This window comes from Apodemus sylvaticus, chromosome X, assembly GCF_947179515.1.
Source record: "Apodemus sylvaticus chromosome X, mApoSyl1.1, whole genome shotgun sequence".
Lineage (NCBI taxonomy): Eukaryota > Metazoa > Chordata > Mammalia > Rodentia > Muridae > Apodemus > Apodemus sylvaticus.
In genome coordinates this window covers 16,968,229-16,984,923 of record NC_067495.1, presented here as the reverse complement: position 1 = coordinate 16,984,923, position 16,695 = coordinate 16,968,229, and the positions used below count along the sequence as shown (strand labels likewise).

Genomic DNA, 16,695 nt, shown 5'->3' with positions numbered 1-16,695 from the left:
ATTTACATTTCAAATGTTATCTCCTTTCCTGGTTTTCCCTCCGACAACACCCTATCCCATGCCCCCTTCCTCTGTGTACGAACCCATCCATGTCCACATCCCTGTCCTGATATTCCCCTTTACTGGGTTATCTCCTTTATTGAGCCTTCTCAGGGCCAAGAGCTTCTCATCCTTTGATGTTCAACAAAGCCATCTTCTGCTATATATGCACCTGGGGCCACAGGTCCCTCCATGTGTACACTTTGGTTTATAGTTTAGTCTCTGGGAACTCTGGGCACACTGGTTGTTTCATTTTGTTGTTGTTCCTCTGATTGGGCTGGAAGCTCCTGCAGCTCCTTGGGTCCTATCTCTAGCTCTTCTTTTGGGAACCCTGTGCTCACCCAATGGTTGTCTGAGACCACACACCCCTGTATTTGTCAGGTTCTGGCAGAGCCTCTCAGGAGACAGCTGTATCAGGCTCCTGTCAGCAAGCACTTGTTGGCATCCACAAGTGTGTCTGGGTATGGTGACTGTATATGGGATGGAACCCTAAGTATGGCAGTCTCTGGATGGCCTTTCTTTCAGTCACTGGTCCATGATTTTCCTCTGTATCTACTCGAAAAGCTATTTTGCTCACACTTCTAAGAAGGGCCAAATAATCTATACTTTGGTCTTCCTTCTAGTTGAGCTTCATTTGGTTTGTGAATTTCACACTTCTGGGGTAACATCCACTTATCCATGAGTGAATACCAAGTGTCTCATTTTGTGATTGAGTTATCTCACTCAGGATGATATTTTCTATTTCCATTCATTTACCTAAGAATTTCATGAATTCATTATTTTTAAAAGCTAAATACTATTCCACTGTGTAAGTGTACCACAACTGGGTAGTTTCCATCTTCTGGCTATTATAAATAAGTCTGATATGAACATAGCAGAGCATGTGTTCTTATTACATGTTGGAGAATTTTCTGGGTATATACAAAGGAATGGCATAGCTGGGTCCTCTGGTATTACTATGTTCATTTTTCTGAGGAATTGATGAACTGATTTCCAGAGTGGTTGTACCAATTTGCAATCCCACCAGCAGTGGATGGGCATTCATCTTTCTCCACATCCTTGTTAGCACCAGCTGTCACCTGAGTTTTGATCTGTGCCATTCTGACTGGTGTGAGATAGAATCTCAGGGTTGTTTTGATTTGCATTTCCCTGATGACTAAGGATGTTGAACATTTCTTTAAGTGCTTCTCAGCCATTCAGTATTCCTCAGTTGAGAATTCCTTGCTTAGCTTTGTACCCCCCTTTTTTTAAATATTTTTTTAATTTTTTTATTCGATATAATTTATTTACATTTCAAATGATTTCCCCTTTTCTAGCCCCCCACTCCCCGGAAGTCCCGTAACCCCCTTCTCTTCCCCTGTCCCCCCACCCACCCCTTCCCACTCCACGTTCTGGTTTTGCCGAATACTGCTTCACTGAGTCTTTCCAGAACAAGGGGCCACTCCTCCTTTCTTCTTGTACCTCATTTGATGTGTGGATTATGTTTTGGGTATTCCAGATTTCTAGGATAATATCCACTTATTAGTGAGTGCATACCATGATTCACCTTTTGAGTCTGGGTTACCTCACTTAGTATGATGTTCTCTAGCTCCATCCATTTGTGTAAGCATTTCATGAATTCATTGTTTCTAATGGCTGAATAGTACTCCATTGTGTAGATTTTTTTGCATCCACTCTTCTGTTGAGGGATACCTGGGTTCTTTCCAGCATCTGGCAAAGATAAATAGGGCTGCTATGAACATAGTAGAGCATGTATCCTTATTACATGGTGGGGAATCCTCTGGGTATATGCCCAGGAGTGGTATAGCAGGATCTTCTGGAAGTGAGGTGCCCAGTTTTCGGAGGAACCGCCAAACTGATTTCCAGAATGGTTGTACCAATTTGCAACCCCACCAGCAGTGTAGGAGTGCTCCTCTTTCTCCACACCCTCTCCAACACCTGCTGTCTCCTGAATTTTTAATCTTAGCCATTCTGACTGGTGTAAGATGAAATCCCAGGGTTGTTTTGATTTGCATTTCCCTAATGACTAATGAAGTTGAGCATTTTTTAAGATGCTTCTCCACCATCCGAAGTACTTCAGGTGAGAATTCTTTGTTTAACTCTGTACCCCATTTTTAAATAGGGTTGTTTGGTTTTCTGGAGTCTAACTTCTTGAGTTCTTTATATATATTAGATATTAGCCCTCTATCTGATGTAGGATTGGTGAAGATCTTTTCCCAATTTGTTGGTTGCCGATTTGTCCTCTTGATGGTGTGCTTTGCCTTACAGAAACTTTGTAATTTTATGAGGTCCCATTTGTCAATTCTTGCTCTTAGAGCATACACTATTGGTGTTCTGTTCAGAAACTTTCTCCCTGTACCAATCTCCTCAAGGGTCTTCCCCAGTTTCTTTTCTATTAGCTTCAGAGTGTCTGGCTTTATGTGGAGGTCCTTGATCCATTTGGATTTGAGCTTAGTACAAGGAGACAAGGATGGATCAATTCGCATTCTTCTGCATGCTGACCTCCAGTTGAACCAGCACCATTTGTTGAAAAGGCTATCTTTTTTCCATTGGATGTTTTCAGCCTCTTTGTCGAGGATCAAGTGGCCATAGGTGTGTGGGTTCATTTCTGGATCTTCAATCCTGTTCCATTGATCCTCCTGCCTGTCACTGTACCAATACCATGCAGTTTTTAACACTATTGCTCTGTAGTATTGCTTGAGGTCAGGGATACTGATTCTCCCAGATTTTCTTTTGTTGCTGAGAATAGTTTTAGCTATCCTGGGTTTTTTGTTGTTCCAGATGAATTTGATAATTGCTCTTTCTAACTCTGTGAAAAATTGAGTTGAGATTTTGATGGGCATTGCATTGAATCTGTATATTGCTTTTGGCAAAATGGCCATTTTAACTATATTGATTCTACTGATCCATGAGCATGGGAGGTTTTCCCATTTTTTGAGGTCTTCTTCCATTTCCTTCTTCAGAGTCTTGAAGTTCTTGTCATAAAGATCTTTCACATGTTTGGTAAGAGTCACCCCAAGATACTTTATACTGTTTGTGGGTATTGTGAAGGGGGTCATTTCCCTAATTTCTTTCTCAGCCTGCTTATCCTTTGAGTATAGGAAGGCCACTGATTTGCTTGTGTTGATTTTATAACCTGCCACTTTGCTGAAGTTGTTTATCAGCTGTAGGAGCTCTCTAGTGGAGTTTTTTGGGTCACTTAGGTAGACTATCATGTCGTCTGCAAATAATGATAGTTTGACTTCTTCCTTTCCAATTTGTATCCCTTTGACCTCCTTATGTTGTCGAATTGCCCGAGCTAGTACCTCAAGTACAATATTGAAAAGATAAGGAGAAAGGCGGCAGCCTTGTCTGGTCCGTGATTTCAGTGGGATTGCTTCAAATTACTCTCCATTTATTTTGATGCTGGCTAATGGTTTGCTGTATATTGCTTTTACTATGTTTAGGTATGGGCCTTGAATTCCTGTTCTCTCCAAGACTTTAAGCATGAAAGGATGCTGAATTTTGTCAAATGCTTTTTCAGCATCCAATGAAATGACCATGTGGTTTTGTTCTTTGAGTTTGTTTATGTAGTGGATTGTATTGATGGATTTCCGTATATTGAACCAAACCTGCATTCCTGGGATAAAGCCTACTTGATCATGGTGGATGATCATTTTGATGTGTTCTTTGATTCCGTTGGCAAGAATTTTATTGAGTATTTTTGCATCGATGTTCATAAGGGAAATTGGTCTGAAGTTCTCTTTCTTTGTTGGATCTTTGTGTGGCTTTGGTATCAGCGTAATTGTGGCTTCGTAGAAGGAAGTGGGTAGTGTTCCTTCTGTTTCTATTTTGTGAAATAGTTTGAAGAGTATTGGTGTTAACTCTTCTTTGAAGGTCTGATAGAATTCTGCACTGAAACCATCTGGTCCTGTGCTTTTTTGGTTGGAAGACTTTCTATGACTCCTTCTATTTCTTTAGGCATTATGGGACTGTTTAGATGGTCTAGTTGGTCCTGATTTAATTTTGGTATTTGGTATCTGTCAAGGAAATTGTCCATTTCCTCCAGATTCTCCAGATGTGTTGAGTACAGGCTCTTGTAGTAGGATCTGATGATTTTTTGGATTTCCTCAGTTTCCGTTGTTATATCTCCCTTTTCTTTTCTAAGTTTTTTAATTTGGATACTTTCTCTGTGCCCTTTGGTCAGTCTGGCTAAGGGTTTATCTATCTTGTTGATTTTCTCAAAGAACCAGCTCCTGGTTTTGTTGATTCTTTGTATGGTTCTCTTTGTTTCTATTTGATTGGTTTCGGCCCTGAATTGGATGATTTCCTGCCTTCTACTCCTCCTGGGTGAAATAGCTTCGTTTTGTTCCATGGCTTTCAGGTGTGTCATTAAGCTGGTAATGTATGCTCTCTCCATTTTCTTTTTGGAGGCTCTCAGGGCTATGAGTTTTCCTCTTACCACTGCTTTCACTGTGTCCCATAGATTTGGGTATGTTGTGTCTTCATTTTCATTGTGTACTAAAATGTCTTTAATTTCTGTATTTTTTCCTTGACCAAGGTATCATTGAGTAGAATATTGTTCAGTTTCCACGTGTATGTGGGTTTTCTGTTGTTTTTGTTGCTATTGAAGACCACTTTTACTCCATAGTGATCTGATAGGAGGCATGGGATTAGTTCGATCTTCTTATATTTGTTGAGGTCTGTCTTGTGACCAATTATGTGGTCGATTTTGGAGAAGGTACCATGAGGTGCTGAGAAAAAGGTATATTCTTTTGCTTTAGGATAGAATGTTCTATATATATGTGTTAAATCTAATTGGTCCAAAGCTTCAATTAGTTTCATTGTGTCCCTGCTTAGTTTCTGTTTTCATGATCGGTCCATTGAGGAAAGTGCAGTGTTGAAGTCACCCACAATTATTGTGTTAGGTACAATGTGTGCTTTGAGTTTTAATAAAGTTTCTTTTACGAAAGAGGGTGCCCTTGCATTTGGAGCATAGATGTTCAGGATTGAGAGTTCTTCTTGTATTTTTCCTTTGACCAGCAAGAAGTGTCCCTCAGAATCTCTTTTGATGACTTTGGGTTGAAAGTCAATTTTGTCTGATATTAAAATGGCTACTCCAGCTTGTTTCCTGAGACCATTTGCTTGTAAAATTGTCTTCCAGTCTTTTACTGTAAGGTAGTGTTTGTCTTTGACCCTGAGGTGTGTTTCCTGTAAGCAGCAGAATGTAGGGTCCTGTTTACTTATCCAGTCAGTTAGTCTGTTTCTTTTTATTGGGGCATTAAGTCCATTGATTTTAAGAGATATTAAGGAATAGTGATTGTTACTTCCTATCATTTTTGACGTTATTTTTTAAATTTGATTGGTTAACTTCTTTTGGGTTTGATGAAAGGTTACTATCTTGCTTTTTTCAGGGCGAAGTTTCCCTCCTTGTATTGGTGTTTTCCTCCTATTATCCTTTGTAGGGCTGGGTTTGTGGATAGATATTGGGTAAACTTGGTTTTGTCATGAAATATCTTATTTTCTTCATCTACGGTGATTGAGAGTTTTGCTGGATATAGTAGTTTTGGTTGGCATTTGTGTTCTCTTAGAGTCTGCATGAGATCTGCCCAGGACCTTCTAGCCTTCATAGTCTCAGGTGAAAAGTCTGCTGTGATTCTGGTAGGTCTTCCTTTATATGTTACTTGGCCTTTTACTCTTACTGCCTTTAATATTCTTTCTTTGTTTAGAACATTTGGTGTTTTGATTATTATGTGAGGGCAAGTATTTCTGTTCTGGTCCAGTCTGTTTGGAGTTCTGTAGGCTTCTTGTATATTTATGGGCATCTCTCTCTTTAGGTTAGGGAAGTTTTCTTCCATAATTTTATTGAATATATTTGCTGGCCCTTTAAGTTGTAAATGTTCACTCTCATCTATGCCTATAATCCTTAGGTTTGGTCTTCTCATTGTGTCCTGGATTTCCTGGATATTTTGGGTTACAAGCTTTTTGCATTTTGCATTTTCTTTAACTGTTAAGTCCATGGTTTCTATGGAATCTTCAGCATCTGAGATTCTTTCTTCTATCTCTTGTATTCTGTTGTTGATATTTGCATCTCTGTTCCCTGATTTCTTCCCAAGGCTTTCTATCTCCAAAGTTGTCTCCCTTTGAGTTTTCTTAGTTGTTTCTACTTCCGATTTTAGATCCTGGATGGTTTTGCTTAGCTCCTTCACTTGCTTGTTTGTGCTTTCCTATAATTCTTTAAGAGATTTTTGTGTTTCCTCTTTCATGACCTCAGCCTGTTGACCAAAGTTCTCCTGTATTTCTTTAAGTGTTTTTTGCATTTCCTCATTGTTGGCTTTTGTATTCTCCTGGATTTCTTTCAATGATTTTTGTGTTTCCCTTGCAAGGGCTTCTAACTTTTGATCCATTTTCTCCTGAATTTCTTTAAGTATGTCCTTCATGTGTTCCTGTACCAGCATCATGACCAGTGATTTTAAATCCAAATCTTGTTTTACTGGTGTGATGGGGTATCCAGGACATGCTGGTAGAGGAGAATTGGGTTCACATGTTGCCATATTGCCTTGATTTCTGTTAGTGATGCTCCTGCGTTTGCCTTTTGCCATCTTGTTCTCCCTGGTGTTAGTTGGTCTTGTCACTGCTGGACTCACTAGTGCAAGCTGCCCCTTCCCAGTTGGCCTCTGGTGCACAGCTTACCTCCTGCACTGCCTGTAAACAGGGTGCTGCTGACCAGGCTGTTCAGATCCCGAAGCAGGCACCCGAAGGCTCCCGCTGCGACCCGCTGGACTCACCAGGGCACACCGACTTCTCCCCGCAGGCCGCCCGGAACCCCCTCTAGCCTCTTGCAGAATCTGGAGATGTGGTGCTGCCGCCCAGGCTGATTGGAGCACATCGACTTCTCCCTGCAGGCCGCCCGCAGCCCCTCTAGCCTCGTACCCCATTTTTAATAGGGTTATTTAGTTCTCTTGAGTCCACCTTCTTGAGTTTTTGTAGATATTGGATATTAGCCCTCTTTTGGATGTAGGTTTAGTCAAGATCTATTCCCAATTTGTTGGTTGCCATTTTGTCTTATTGAAATATCCCTTTGCCTTACAGAAACTTTGTAATTTTATGAAGTCCCTTTTGTCAATTCTACTAATTTCAGTGTGTCTGGTTTTATTTCGAGGTCCTTGGCCTACATGGACTTGAGCTTTGTCCATGGAGATAAGTATGGATCAATTTACATTCTTCTGCATACTGACATCCAGTTGGTCCAGCACCATTTGTTGAAAAGGCTATTTATTTTTCCACTGGATGGTTTTAGCTCCTTTTCCAAAGACCAAGTGACCATAGGTGTGTGGGATCATTTCTGGGTCTTCATTTCTTTTTCAGTGATCTACCTGCCTGTCGCTGTACCAATAGTATGCATTTTTTATAACTATTGCTCTGTAGTACTGCTTGAGGCCTGGGATGCTGATTCTTTCACAAGTTCCTTTATTGTTGGGCATAGTTTTAGCTCTCCTGCATTTTTTACTATTCCAGATAAATTGAGACTTGCTCTTTGTAACTCTATGATGACTTGAGTTGGAATTTTGAAGGTGACTGTATCGAACCTTTAGATTGCTTTAAGCAAGATGTCCATTTTTACTATATTAATCTTGCCCATTCTGCAGCATGGGATATCTTTTCATTTTCTGAGGTCCTTTTGGATTTATTTCTTCAGAGACATGAAGGTTTTGTTCATACAGATCTTTCACCTGGTTGGTTAGAGTCCCACCAAGATTCTTTATATTGTTTACATCTAATGTGAAGTGTATTGTTTCCCTATTTTTATCTTTTCTTACACTTTTTTATATATTTGAAACCATTTATTTAAATTTTAACAGTACTTTAGTAATAAATATAGTATATTTCATATATATCATAACTTTTATCAACCATATTTCACACTTTTAAAAACTTTATTTTGGATTGTTTTATATCATTGTGTTAATTAACATTAAAGTGTTTTAAAATTACATTTATATAAAACTGTTAGATGAACTGACATCTTTATAAAGTCATAGATTTTCATTGGGAACCATTTATTCAGTTCTTTGAAGATATAGTTATTTCTTTTACTATTACATAGTTGCTTTATTTATATTTCAAATGCTATTCCATTTCCATTTTACCCCTCCTAAAATCCCCTATACTCTCTGCTTGCACCTGATCTCACCCCACCCAATTTCCTTACTTACATTCCCCTATTCTGGGGAATCAAGCCTTCGCAGGACCAATGTTCTCTCTTGCATTAATGGTTGAAATGAGCATTTTCTGCTACATATGTAGCTGGAGCCATGGTTCCCTCCCTTTGTACTCTTTGGTTTTTAATGACATCCCTGGGAGCTCTGGGGGTACTGGTTGGTACATATTTTAGTTCCTCCTATGGACCTGAATCCTCTTCAGCTCCTTGGGTCCTTTCTCTAGCTGCTCCATTGGGGACCGTTTGCTAATTCTATTGTTTGGCTGTTAGTCATGGGTATTTGGATCAGCTTTCCAATAAGGATCAAAGTATTCATACATTGATCTTCTTTTTTTTTTCTTTTTTTAATTTTTTTTATTACATTCAATATATTTTTTATTTACATTTCAAATGATTTCCCCTTTTTTGGTTCTCACTCCCCAAAAGTCACATAAGCCCCCTTCCTTCCCCCTATTCTCCCACCCACCCCTTCCCACTTCCCTGTTCTGGTTTTGCCTTATACTGCTACACTGAGTCTTTCCAGAACCAGGGACCACTCCTCCGTTCTTCTTGTACCTCATTTGATGTGTGGATTATGTTTTGGGTATTCCAGTTTTCCAGGCTAATATCCACTTATTAGTGAATGCATACCATGATTGATCTTTTGAGACTGGGTTACCTCACTTAGTATGATGTTCTCCAGCTCCATCCATTTGCCTATGAATTTCATGAATTAATTGAAGATCCAGAAATGAATGCACACACCTATGGCCACTTGATCCTCGACAAAGGGGCTGAAAACATCCAATGGAAAAAAGATAGCCTTTTCAATAAATGGTGCTGGTTCAACTGGAGGTCAGCATGCAGGAGAATGCGAATTGATCCATCCTTGTCTCCTTGTACTAAACAAAACTCCAAATGGATCAAGGACCTCCACATAAAGCCAGACACTCTGAAGCTAATAGAAAAGAAACTGGGGAAGACCCTTGAAGACATAGGTACAGGGGGGAAGTTCCTGAACAGAATACCAATAGCTTATGCTCTAAGATCAATAATTGACAAGTAGGTCCTCATAAAATTACAAAATTTCTGCAAAGCAAAGGACACCATCAAAAGGACGAATTGGCCACCAACAAATTGGGAAAAGATCTTCACCAACCGTACATCAGATAGAAGGCTAATATCCAATATTTACAAAGAACTCAAGAAGTTAGACCCCAGAAAACCAAATAACCCTATTAAAAATGAGGTACAGAGTTAAACAAAGAATTCTCACCTGAAGAACTTCGGAAGGCAGAGAAACATCTTAAAAAATGCTCAACTTCATTAGTCATCAGGGAAATGCAAATCAAAACAACCCTGAGATTTCACTTTACACCAGTCAGAATGGCTAAGATTAAAAATTCAGGAGACAGCAGGTGTTGGAGACGATGTGTAGAAAGAGGAACACTCCTCCACTGCTGGTGGGGTTGCAAATTGGAACAACCACTCTGGAAATCAGTCTGGCAGTTCCTCAGAAAACTGAGCACCTCACTTCCAAAAGATCCTGCTATTCCACTCCTGGGCATATACCCAGAGGATTCCCCAGCATGTAATAAGGACACATGCTCCACTATGTTCATAGCAGCCGTATTTATAACAGCCAGAATCTGGAAAGTACCCAGGTATCCCTCAACAGAAGAATGGATGGAAAAAAAATGTGGTATATATCCACAATGGAGTACTGATCTTACTTCTTATTGAGCTTCATGTGGTCTGTAACAGTTTTTCTATATAATTTTTCTACTTACTATCTTCCAAAATTTACTATTTTGTCCTGGAAATTAATGTTATCAGTTTCAGCCTGGTTATTTCACTTAAGGGAAAAACATGTAGCTGGCTGGTCATAACAGAAACCAGATCTCCGCAGGTTCAAAGTGTCTTCCTTCATTATGTAAGGTTTAAGCAAATGCTGTACATCATGGAATTCATTTGGGTAGAATGGTAGACCTGTTATTGTTGCTTCATGTGTTTTTTTTTTTTTATTGACTGTCAATATTTGCTATCGTTCTGCACAGACCTTGTCCTGAATCACAGTCAACTCATACCAACTATAATTTTGGAAATCATCTCAAGGTTAAATAATAAGATTTTCAAGGTCTGGAGTCAGCTTAAATTATTACTGATTTGGATCATGTGATAAGGTGAGAGGGCTCATATGTATATAATATATGTGAAGTCAGAAGCCAAAGTACTAAAATACTATTGTAATTAAGAACACAATTGTTTAGCAGGAGAATGTCTGAAGAGAAAATAGACTTTTTTTTGCAAATCTCTGTATTTCCCAAAGAAAGCTACTAGTTTTTTATGTCATTTTGGCATGTGCAAAATACCTAGAAAAATAGGTATTGCTTCTGAGAAATGTGGATGATTCTGAGATATTTCATTTTAAATAACACTTAGAGATAACACTATATTAACTATATTGTCAACTTCTTTGACATAAAGCAGCAGTTTGATAAGCTGTTCAAATGTGAACTAATTTTTACCTTCCTGTAAAAGAGGAGACTGAATCAGTATTCTAGATAATTTCTCTTCCAGACACTCTTGTTATTCTTACTCACTAAGAAAGTTTTGCCCTTGACATGGGAAAGGAGATACAGGGAGGAATGTGCTTTAACCTTCCATGCAGATCAGCATTTTCAAATTGACACTGATTCTACAAACGGGGAAGAGACAATGGATAAGATATTTACAAAATCTGATAGTATATTCAGTTTCTTAAAGATGTGCATAAGATCAAAGACTAGCAGAAGAATCTACATCAATAAATATACAGTCCAATGGAAATCCAAACATATAAGATAATTTCTAATTAAGCAGTTTAAAAGAATGTGTCTCTAATTAATTATAGGATTTCTGCAAAACTGTACTCTTGAGGTGAAGAGGGGAAATTACAGTAAGTTCAAGACCAGCCAAGCCATGGTAGTGAGATTGATGACAAATTGGTCTACAGAGGGAGACCATTGTGAAATAGAAGAAAATAGAAAGATATGGATTATAATGGAAAACACTACAACAAAATTAGTGATGAAAATGTGGTGGTTACAGTTTTTGTCTGAAACAGGGTTTCACTATAAAAGAGCCCAGCTTGCTTTAAACTTATAATATAGCCTAGGTAACAATGGTAGCACAGATAGATCTTCAGATCTTAGACTCTGGGACTGATAATACAGTCATGTATCTCTATATCTGTTTTTATTAAAGCAGGTTTTAGACATGGCTTCAAGCAGGTAATCAGCCATGATGTGATGCTGGCTCTCATGTGACACAATAATTGTTGTTATAGCAACAGAAATGACCTGACAGAACCCAGAAAGTATCTGTTCAGTGTTCCTAGCCACTGGTCAGAAGGAGCAAACAGACACTAAGAAGTTACTCCTATCCTGAGAGTTGCCCTAGGGCAGGGCACAGATTGTGATAAACTGGAGTGGATCAGGAACAGGATAATGGACCTAGTCAGGTAGAGTTTTAACATTAACCCTAATATTCTTTATTTTTCTTACAAAACGGGGGTTGAACTTGAGATGCTGATTTGGGGAAATGGAACATAGGCTTTTGGTACACACAGAGCTCCTGTTTGACATGTTTCCTCCTCTGACTAGTGCCACCTGCTGAAGAATAGTTGTCCATCAGAGCAGCACTGAATGGTTCTTTCTTAGACAAGATCCCAGAAATAGGTATTGGGACAGGGCTACAAGTTTAGCATCCAAGATCAATTACTGAATCACAGATGTACCTCTACCTTTAAAAACTTTTTTCAGGAAAAGAGGAAGAGATGAAAATGAGGATGAAAACGTCAGTCCCCCTCATTCGAAGAGGACTAAGAGAGACCAGGCCTTACAGGACACTCCTGGTAAACAGGTAGGAACTATGGCCACATAGCTGATACTTCTGACTTAGTGCTCACAATACAATATACATTTCCATCTCTACAATGGCAGGGGAACCATCCCACATGCCCTCATGAAAGTCTTCTCATGGGCTGTAGCAGTTTTGAGCTATAGCCTGACTTTAAATGTTGTCTCCAGCATGGTTTGACTGTGCAGTAAAACAGAGATGATCAAGGAAGGCTTTCCTAAGCACAACCAGGAGGCATTGGGTTCCAGAAATTTCTCCACTGCACAAGTGGGGAAGAAAAAAATCACATTGCACCTGATATGGTTAGGACAGAAATGAAGTAGAAGAGCAGAAGCATATGGTAGCAGCTAGGTACAACACATTTCTTGCTCTTCCCTGGAAAACCTGTAAACAAACAGGGGGTTGTGTGAATGCATTTTGGAAAGCTTTAGTGATGCTTCCACTGAAGAGCTAGCATTTCCACTCCAGAAGTCTTAAATTTAAAACTAGTATTCACCAGTTATAACTATGGGCATTGAATGGAAGTATGACATAGTAAGGAGAGAGCATCGTATAGTCTTTCTGGACAAGTGTGATCAGGCAATGAGTAAGTCTGGTTCACTTTTACCTTTCTTGAGAAAGGGAAAAAAGTTTTATTAGCTGTAGGATTCCTGCCTCAAGGACATGAACATAGGTAGGTTTGAATAAAATGTACCTAGATTCTGGGTTCCAGGTCTACCCCTGTCAATGAATTAGTGTTCTTGAACAATGACATTTCCTGTTCCTGGTTGCATACAGTCACCCAAGTATAAATAGTGGCCTTTATTTCAAAGGTCATTTTCTTTAGGCTTTTGCATGTGAATGTGCTTCTTGGGTCAAAGCAATGAGATGTGACTGTCCAAACCCAGAGCCTGAATGCTTGTTTGTATTGAGTGCATGTTTGTATTGCTGATACAGAACAATGGCTTCCCAGTATCCACCCCCCCCATGAGTGAGTAGAACAAACCATTGAGAGTGTAAAGCAAGCATGTAGATTACACTAGTACAGATGCCAGACTTTTACTCCACTATTGATCACATGGGATCTGTTTGATGTTCTTGTGCTCAAGTTCCACAGAAGAAACAGCAACAAGATAAATGAGAGAATGCATTAGGGACCTCACATATACTTAAGTTATCCTTCTTTGCATGCTAGATTTTCACCAAATATTGTGTTAATAGCTATTCGTCAGTCAACAAGTTAAGTTCAGGTATTTGATGGAATGTTTGGGAACCTGTTTTATTTCTTTCTGGTATTGGCATTTTGTGGCTTTTGATGGGTAGTTTAATCATCATCCTGACAGGACATTGAATGGCCAGAGAGGAGAATCTTTTTGATACTATTTTGTATTCTTTGAAATTTTATGCATAGATACCATATGTCTTTATCATATTAACCTGCAATCTCTCCCTGAACCTCTCCACTGGATGCCTCCAAATATATGCCCTTCTAAACTTCATGTCCTTCTTTTAATTATATGTGCATGTTCCTGTATACAGTGAGTTGACTCAAATGCAGAAATGCAAAGAACTGTGTGGTCACACACGGAATCACAGGTAACTGACCAGACAGTTCTGACAGAGAGAAGTGTCTCTTATCTAGCAAACATTAGCTGTGAATGGAGTGTCAATAGAGTTATGGCCACAAAAAAGTCTTCTGGGACATTTACCTGACTTTATCCTGTTCAGGTCTCATGCAGGCAACCACAACAACTGTGAGTTCACAAGTGCTTCAGCCATATCCTCACCAAAAGACAACATTTCACAGTGTCCCTACCTGTAATCTGTGTTTGAAATCCTTTCTACCTCTTAGTTGTCAGTGTATACGAGCCTTTAGGCAGGGACAGGTGAATGGAGATGTTCCCTGTGTGGCTGAGCACTCAGAGTTGTATAGTGTCAGAACGTTGGAGAACTATGTGATTCTACACTGACTACTTTTCCTTGCAATTAGAAGCTTCTCTCCTCTGTGTGGTGACCAGTGCAGAAATATGGATGTAAACATAAATATTTTCAAGGCAGGTTAACAACATGATAACTTAGCAGAACAAGAGTATGTACCACCTAGCATACATGCAAGAACCATGGGTTCACTAGGAGTATATTTTGACCATGTTTACATTGTCAGGAATATGCTTACTCATGTGGCACTGTCCACAGATCCAGTCAGGAGAGGAGTTGGTTAAACCCTTGGAACATAATTGCCAGTGGACTCATCCTCCTTTACAGGCCATTATACAATATAGGGTCCACTCACTGGTAAGTCTGCACATGAAGTTTTCTCTCATGATAGACATCATAAGACTTCTACATATATGAACATTAGCTATCACAGAGAACTTCCTGGTGAGTTCAAGACTGATTTCCCCCATGCCCACAAAACATGCTCCTCAAGTTAGGAAGCATTTAGAGAACTATTTCATGAATATATGTGAATTACAATTCTGTTCTTGTCATGGTCTTCTATGATAATGTTCTTCCTTACAGGTTCCATTTCCCCTGCTTTTGTGTCATTAATCCACTGAGATTGACTCTTCTTCCACATATTGTGAATCCAGATGGCCTGCGATGCTTCTTCAGGTGCTGTCTTTCTTCTGTCCTGTGATTCTGTGCTGCTGGTTGCATTCCTTCATGCTACCTAGCTTTGGCCGCTTCTTTCTTACACTTGCTCACTCCCTGTTACTTTTGGCATCTGCCAGCTTGCTTTGCTATAGCATACAGGGGAACTCAATCTGTGTCACCTGACAACCTAAAGCATAGAAATGTTTAAATTGCCAAGAGCTGCCTCTAGAGGTGACAAGTACACCTTTTGTGTATTGTGTGTACACCCTTGTGTGTCTGTACTGTGCTCTCCTCAACTCCTTCCTCCACCCCTTCTCTTGGACTCACTGAATTGACCCTTGTGTTTCTGACAACAGAATAAAACTGCACAACCTGTACCTGAATAGTTTGCAAAACTGTGTCGGTGGCCTCTCTGTTCCACATCCTCCTCTACCATATATCCATTACAGCCATCTATGAGGATATCTGTCCGTTCAGTTCAGATAGATACCCTGTTACTGTAGAGTTCTCAGCATGACAGGCAAAGGCTCCCAATGTCCTTGACATATCTTCTCTTGTACATACATGATTTCAGAATTTCCCAAGTGCTACTGATCAAAATCCTAGCATCATCTGACTGCCTCTTGATATCTTCCTCACTTTTCTCAGGCTATTGTTTTCCTCAGTAGGCATAACTTTCCATGAATGTTAGTATTTATCCCATCGAGCAATGTGTCATGCAGGGAACTTTTTGATTTTAATTACTTTCTCTTTGATATTATAGTATAAAGACATTATCTTTTCCAATATTGTTCAGTATTTTAGATAAGGTACAGTGTGATCACATCCTCTTCTGTCGATAGTCCTAAGATTAAAAAATAATGTTGCTGTATGAATGAATATGAGCATGTGTTCCTGTGCCTAAAGATATGGAAATCATGGTTCCAAGCATGCTAGGAAAGCATTCTAGCACTGATTTACATCCCCGAACTACAGAATTCCAGAATATGACTCTGCTTTTGAGATCTCACATAGTATGGCCAATATGTCAATGTGACATAATTTAAAGAAATGACAATTTTAAGAGGAAACACAGAAACATATTATACTAAGGCCAAACATAGTAAGCCAAAGGGTGTTAGTCATCAAAAATGCTAATCTCTACCTAGGAGTATAGTTTGACCATGTTTGCAGTGGTAGCTTCTTTTAGGTTTAATTGAAAAATGTCAAAAACATTTTAAGATATGAGAAGAGGTTGAATTGCTATAGGGGGTGCACATCTGTCTGCTTTCACATATACTTGGGGAAAAATCCTGTTATTTGTAGGTAAGCATGTGTGACCATATAAGTGAATGGAGGGCTTCTCATCATTTCTTTGCCACATTGGCAGTGGGAATTGCATTCCATTTTACTTGCTTTCTGCCCACTTCCTATCCCATTCTGCAGAACTGATTTGCTGCTTGATCTTGGACAATGGGAACTTTCTTCCCTGATACATGTAGTTGGAATGCATGGTATAAGCATGGCCATTGGATATGTGTAAGAATCTGGAGCATGAGAGCCTCTGAACCCTCTCCTTAACAACTCCTATGGACTGGCTTTTGAGCCCATTGGAGAACTCTTTCCTGTTCTGTCACATGGGTTCTATTTAACCCTGCTTCACCAACAGGGCTGCTGTCAGGAGGGAATACATTGCCTAAGCAATTGCATATTATTGAAAATGAAATCTTTCATTGAATGTTATGCCAATATTCTTCAAGGGGCACAGGAAATGATGACAGTACACGAGAGCCATTCACTTTCTGTTTTCTTCCAGTTACCAAACAACGACAATGGACAGAACCAAAGAAACGCCAATAACACTGACTGTGAAAGAGTCCCAGGGAACAGCTTAAATGATGGCACTGCTGAAGAAGACACCAACATCCACGAATCATCACAAGAGGAGGGCAATGAAGTATGCCAAGGGGAAGATGCTTACTCCCACATTAATAACATCTTGAGGGAAGCTCATTTTTACA

At 39.4% G+C, this 16,695-nt stretch overlaps 1 protein-coding gene across 1 annotated transcript in view; it reads left to right on the top strand.

Annotated features, from left to right (window-relative positions):
- The first annotated feature begins 11,476 nt into the window (after positions 1-11,476).
- The window catches only part of LOC127675569 (protein FAM104A-like), a 5,257-nt gene continuing 38 nt past the window's right edge, over positions 11,477-16,695 (top strand). Inside the window, exons 1-3 of the mRNA XM_052171633.1 lie at positions 11,477-11,490; positions 12,022-12,121; positions 16,491-16,695. The exon at positions 16,491-16,695 is cut by the window's right edge and continues 38 nt beyond it. Coding sequence (XP_052027593.1) covers positions 11,477-11,490; positions 12,022-12,121; positions 16,491-16,695 — 319 coding nt within the window. The remainder of the gene's footprint in view (positions 11,491-12,021; positions 12,122-16,490) is intronic.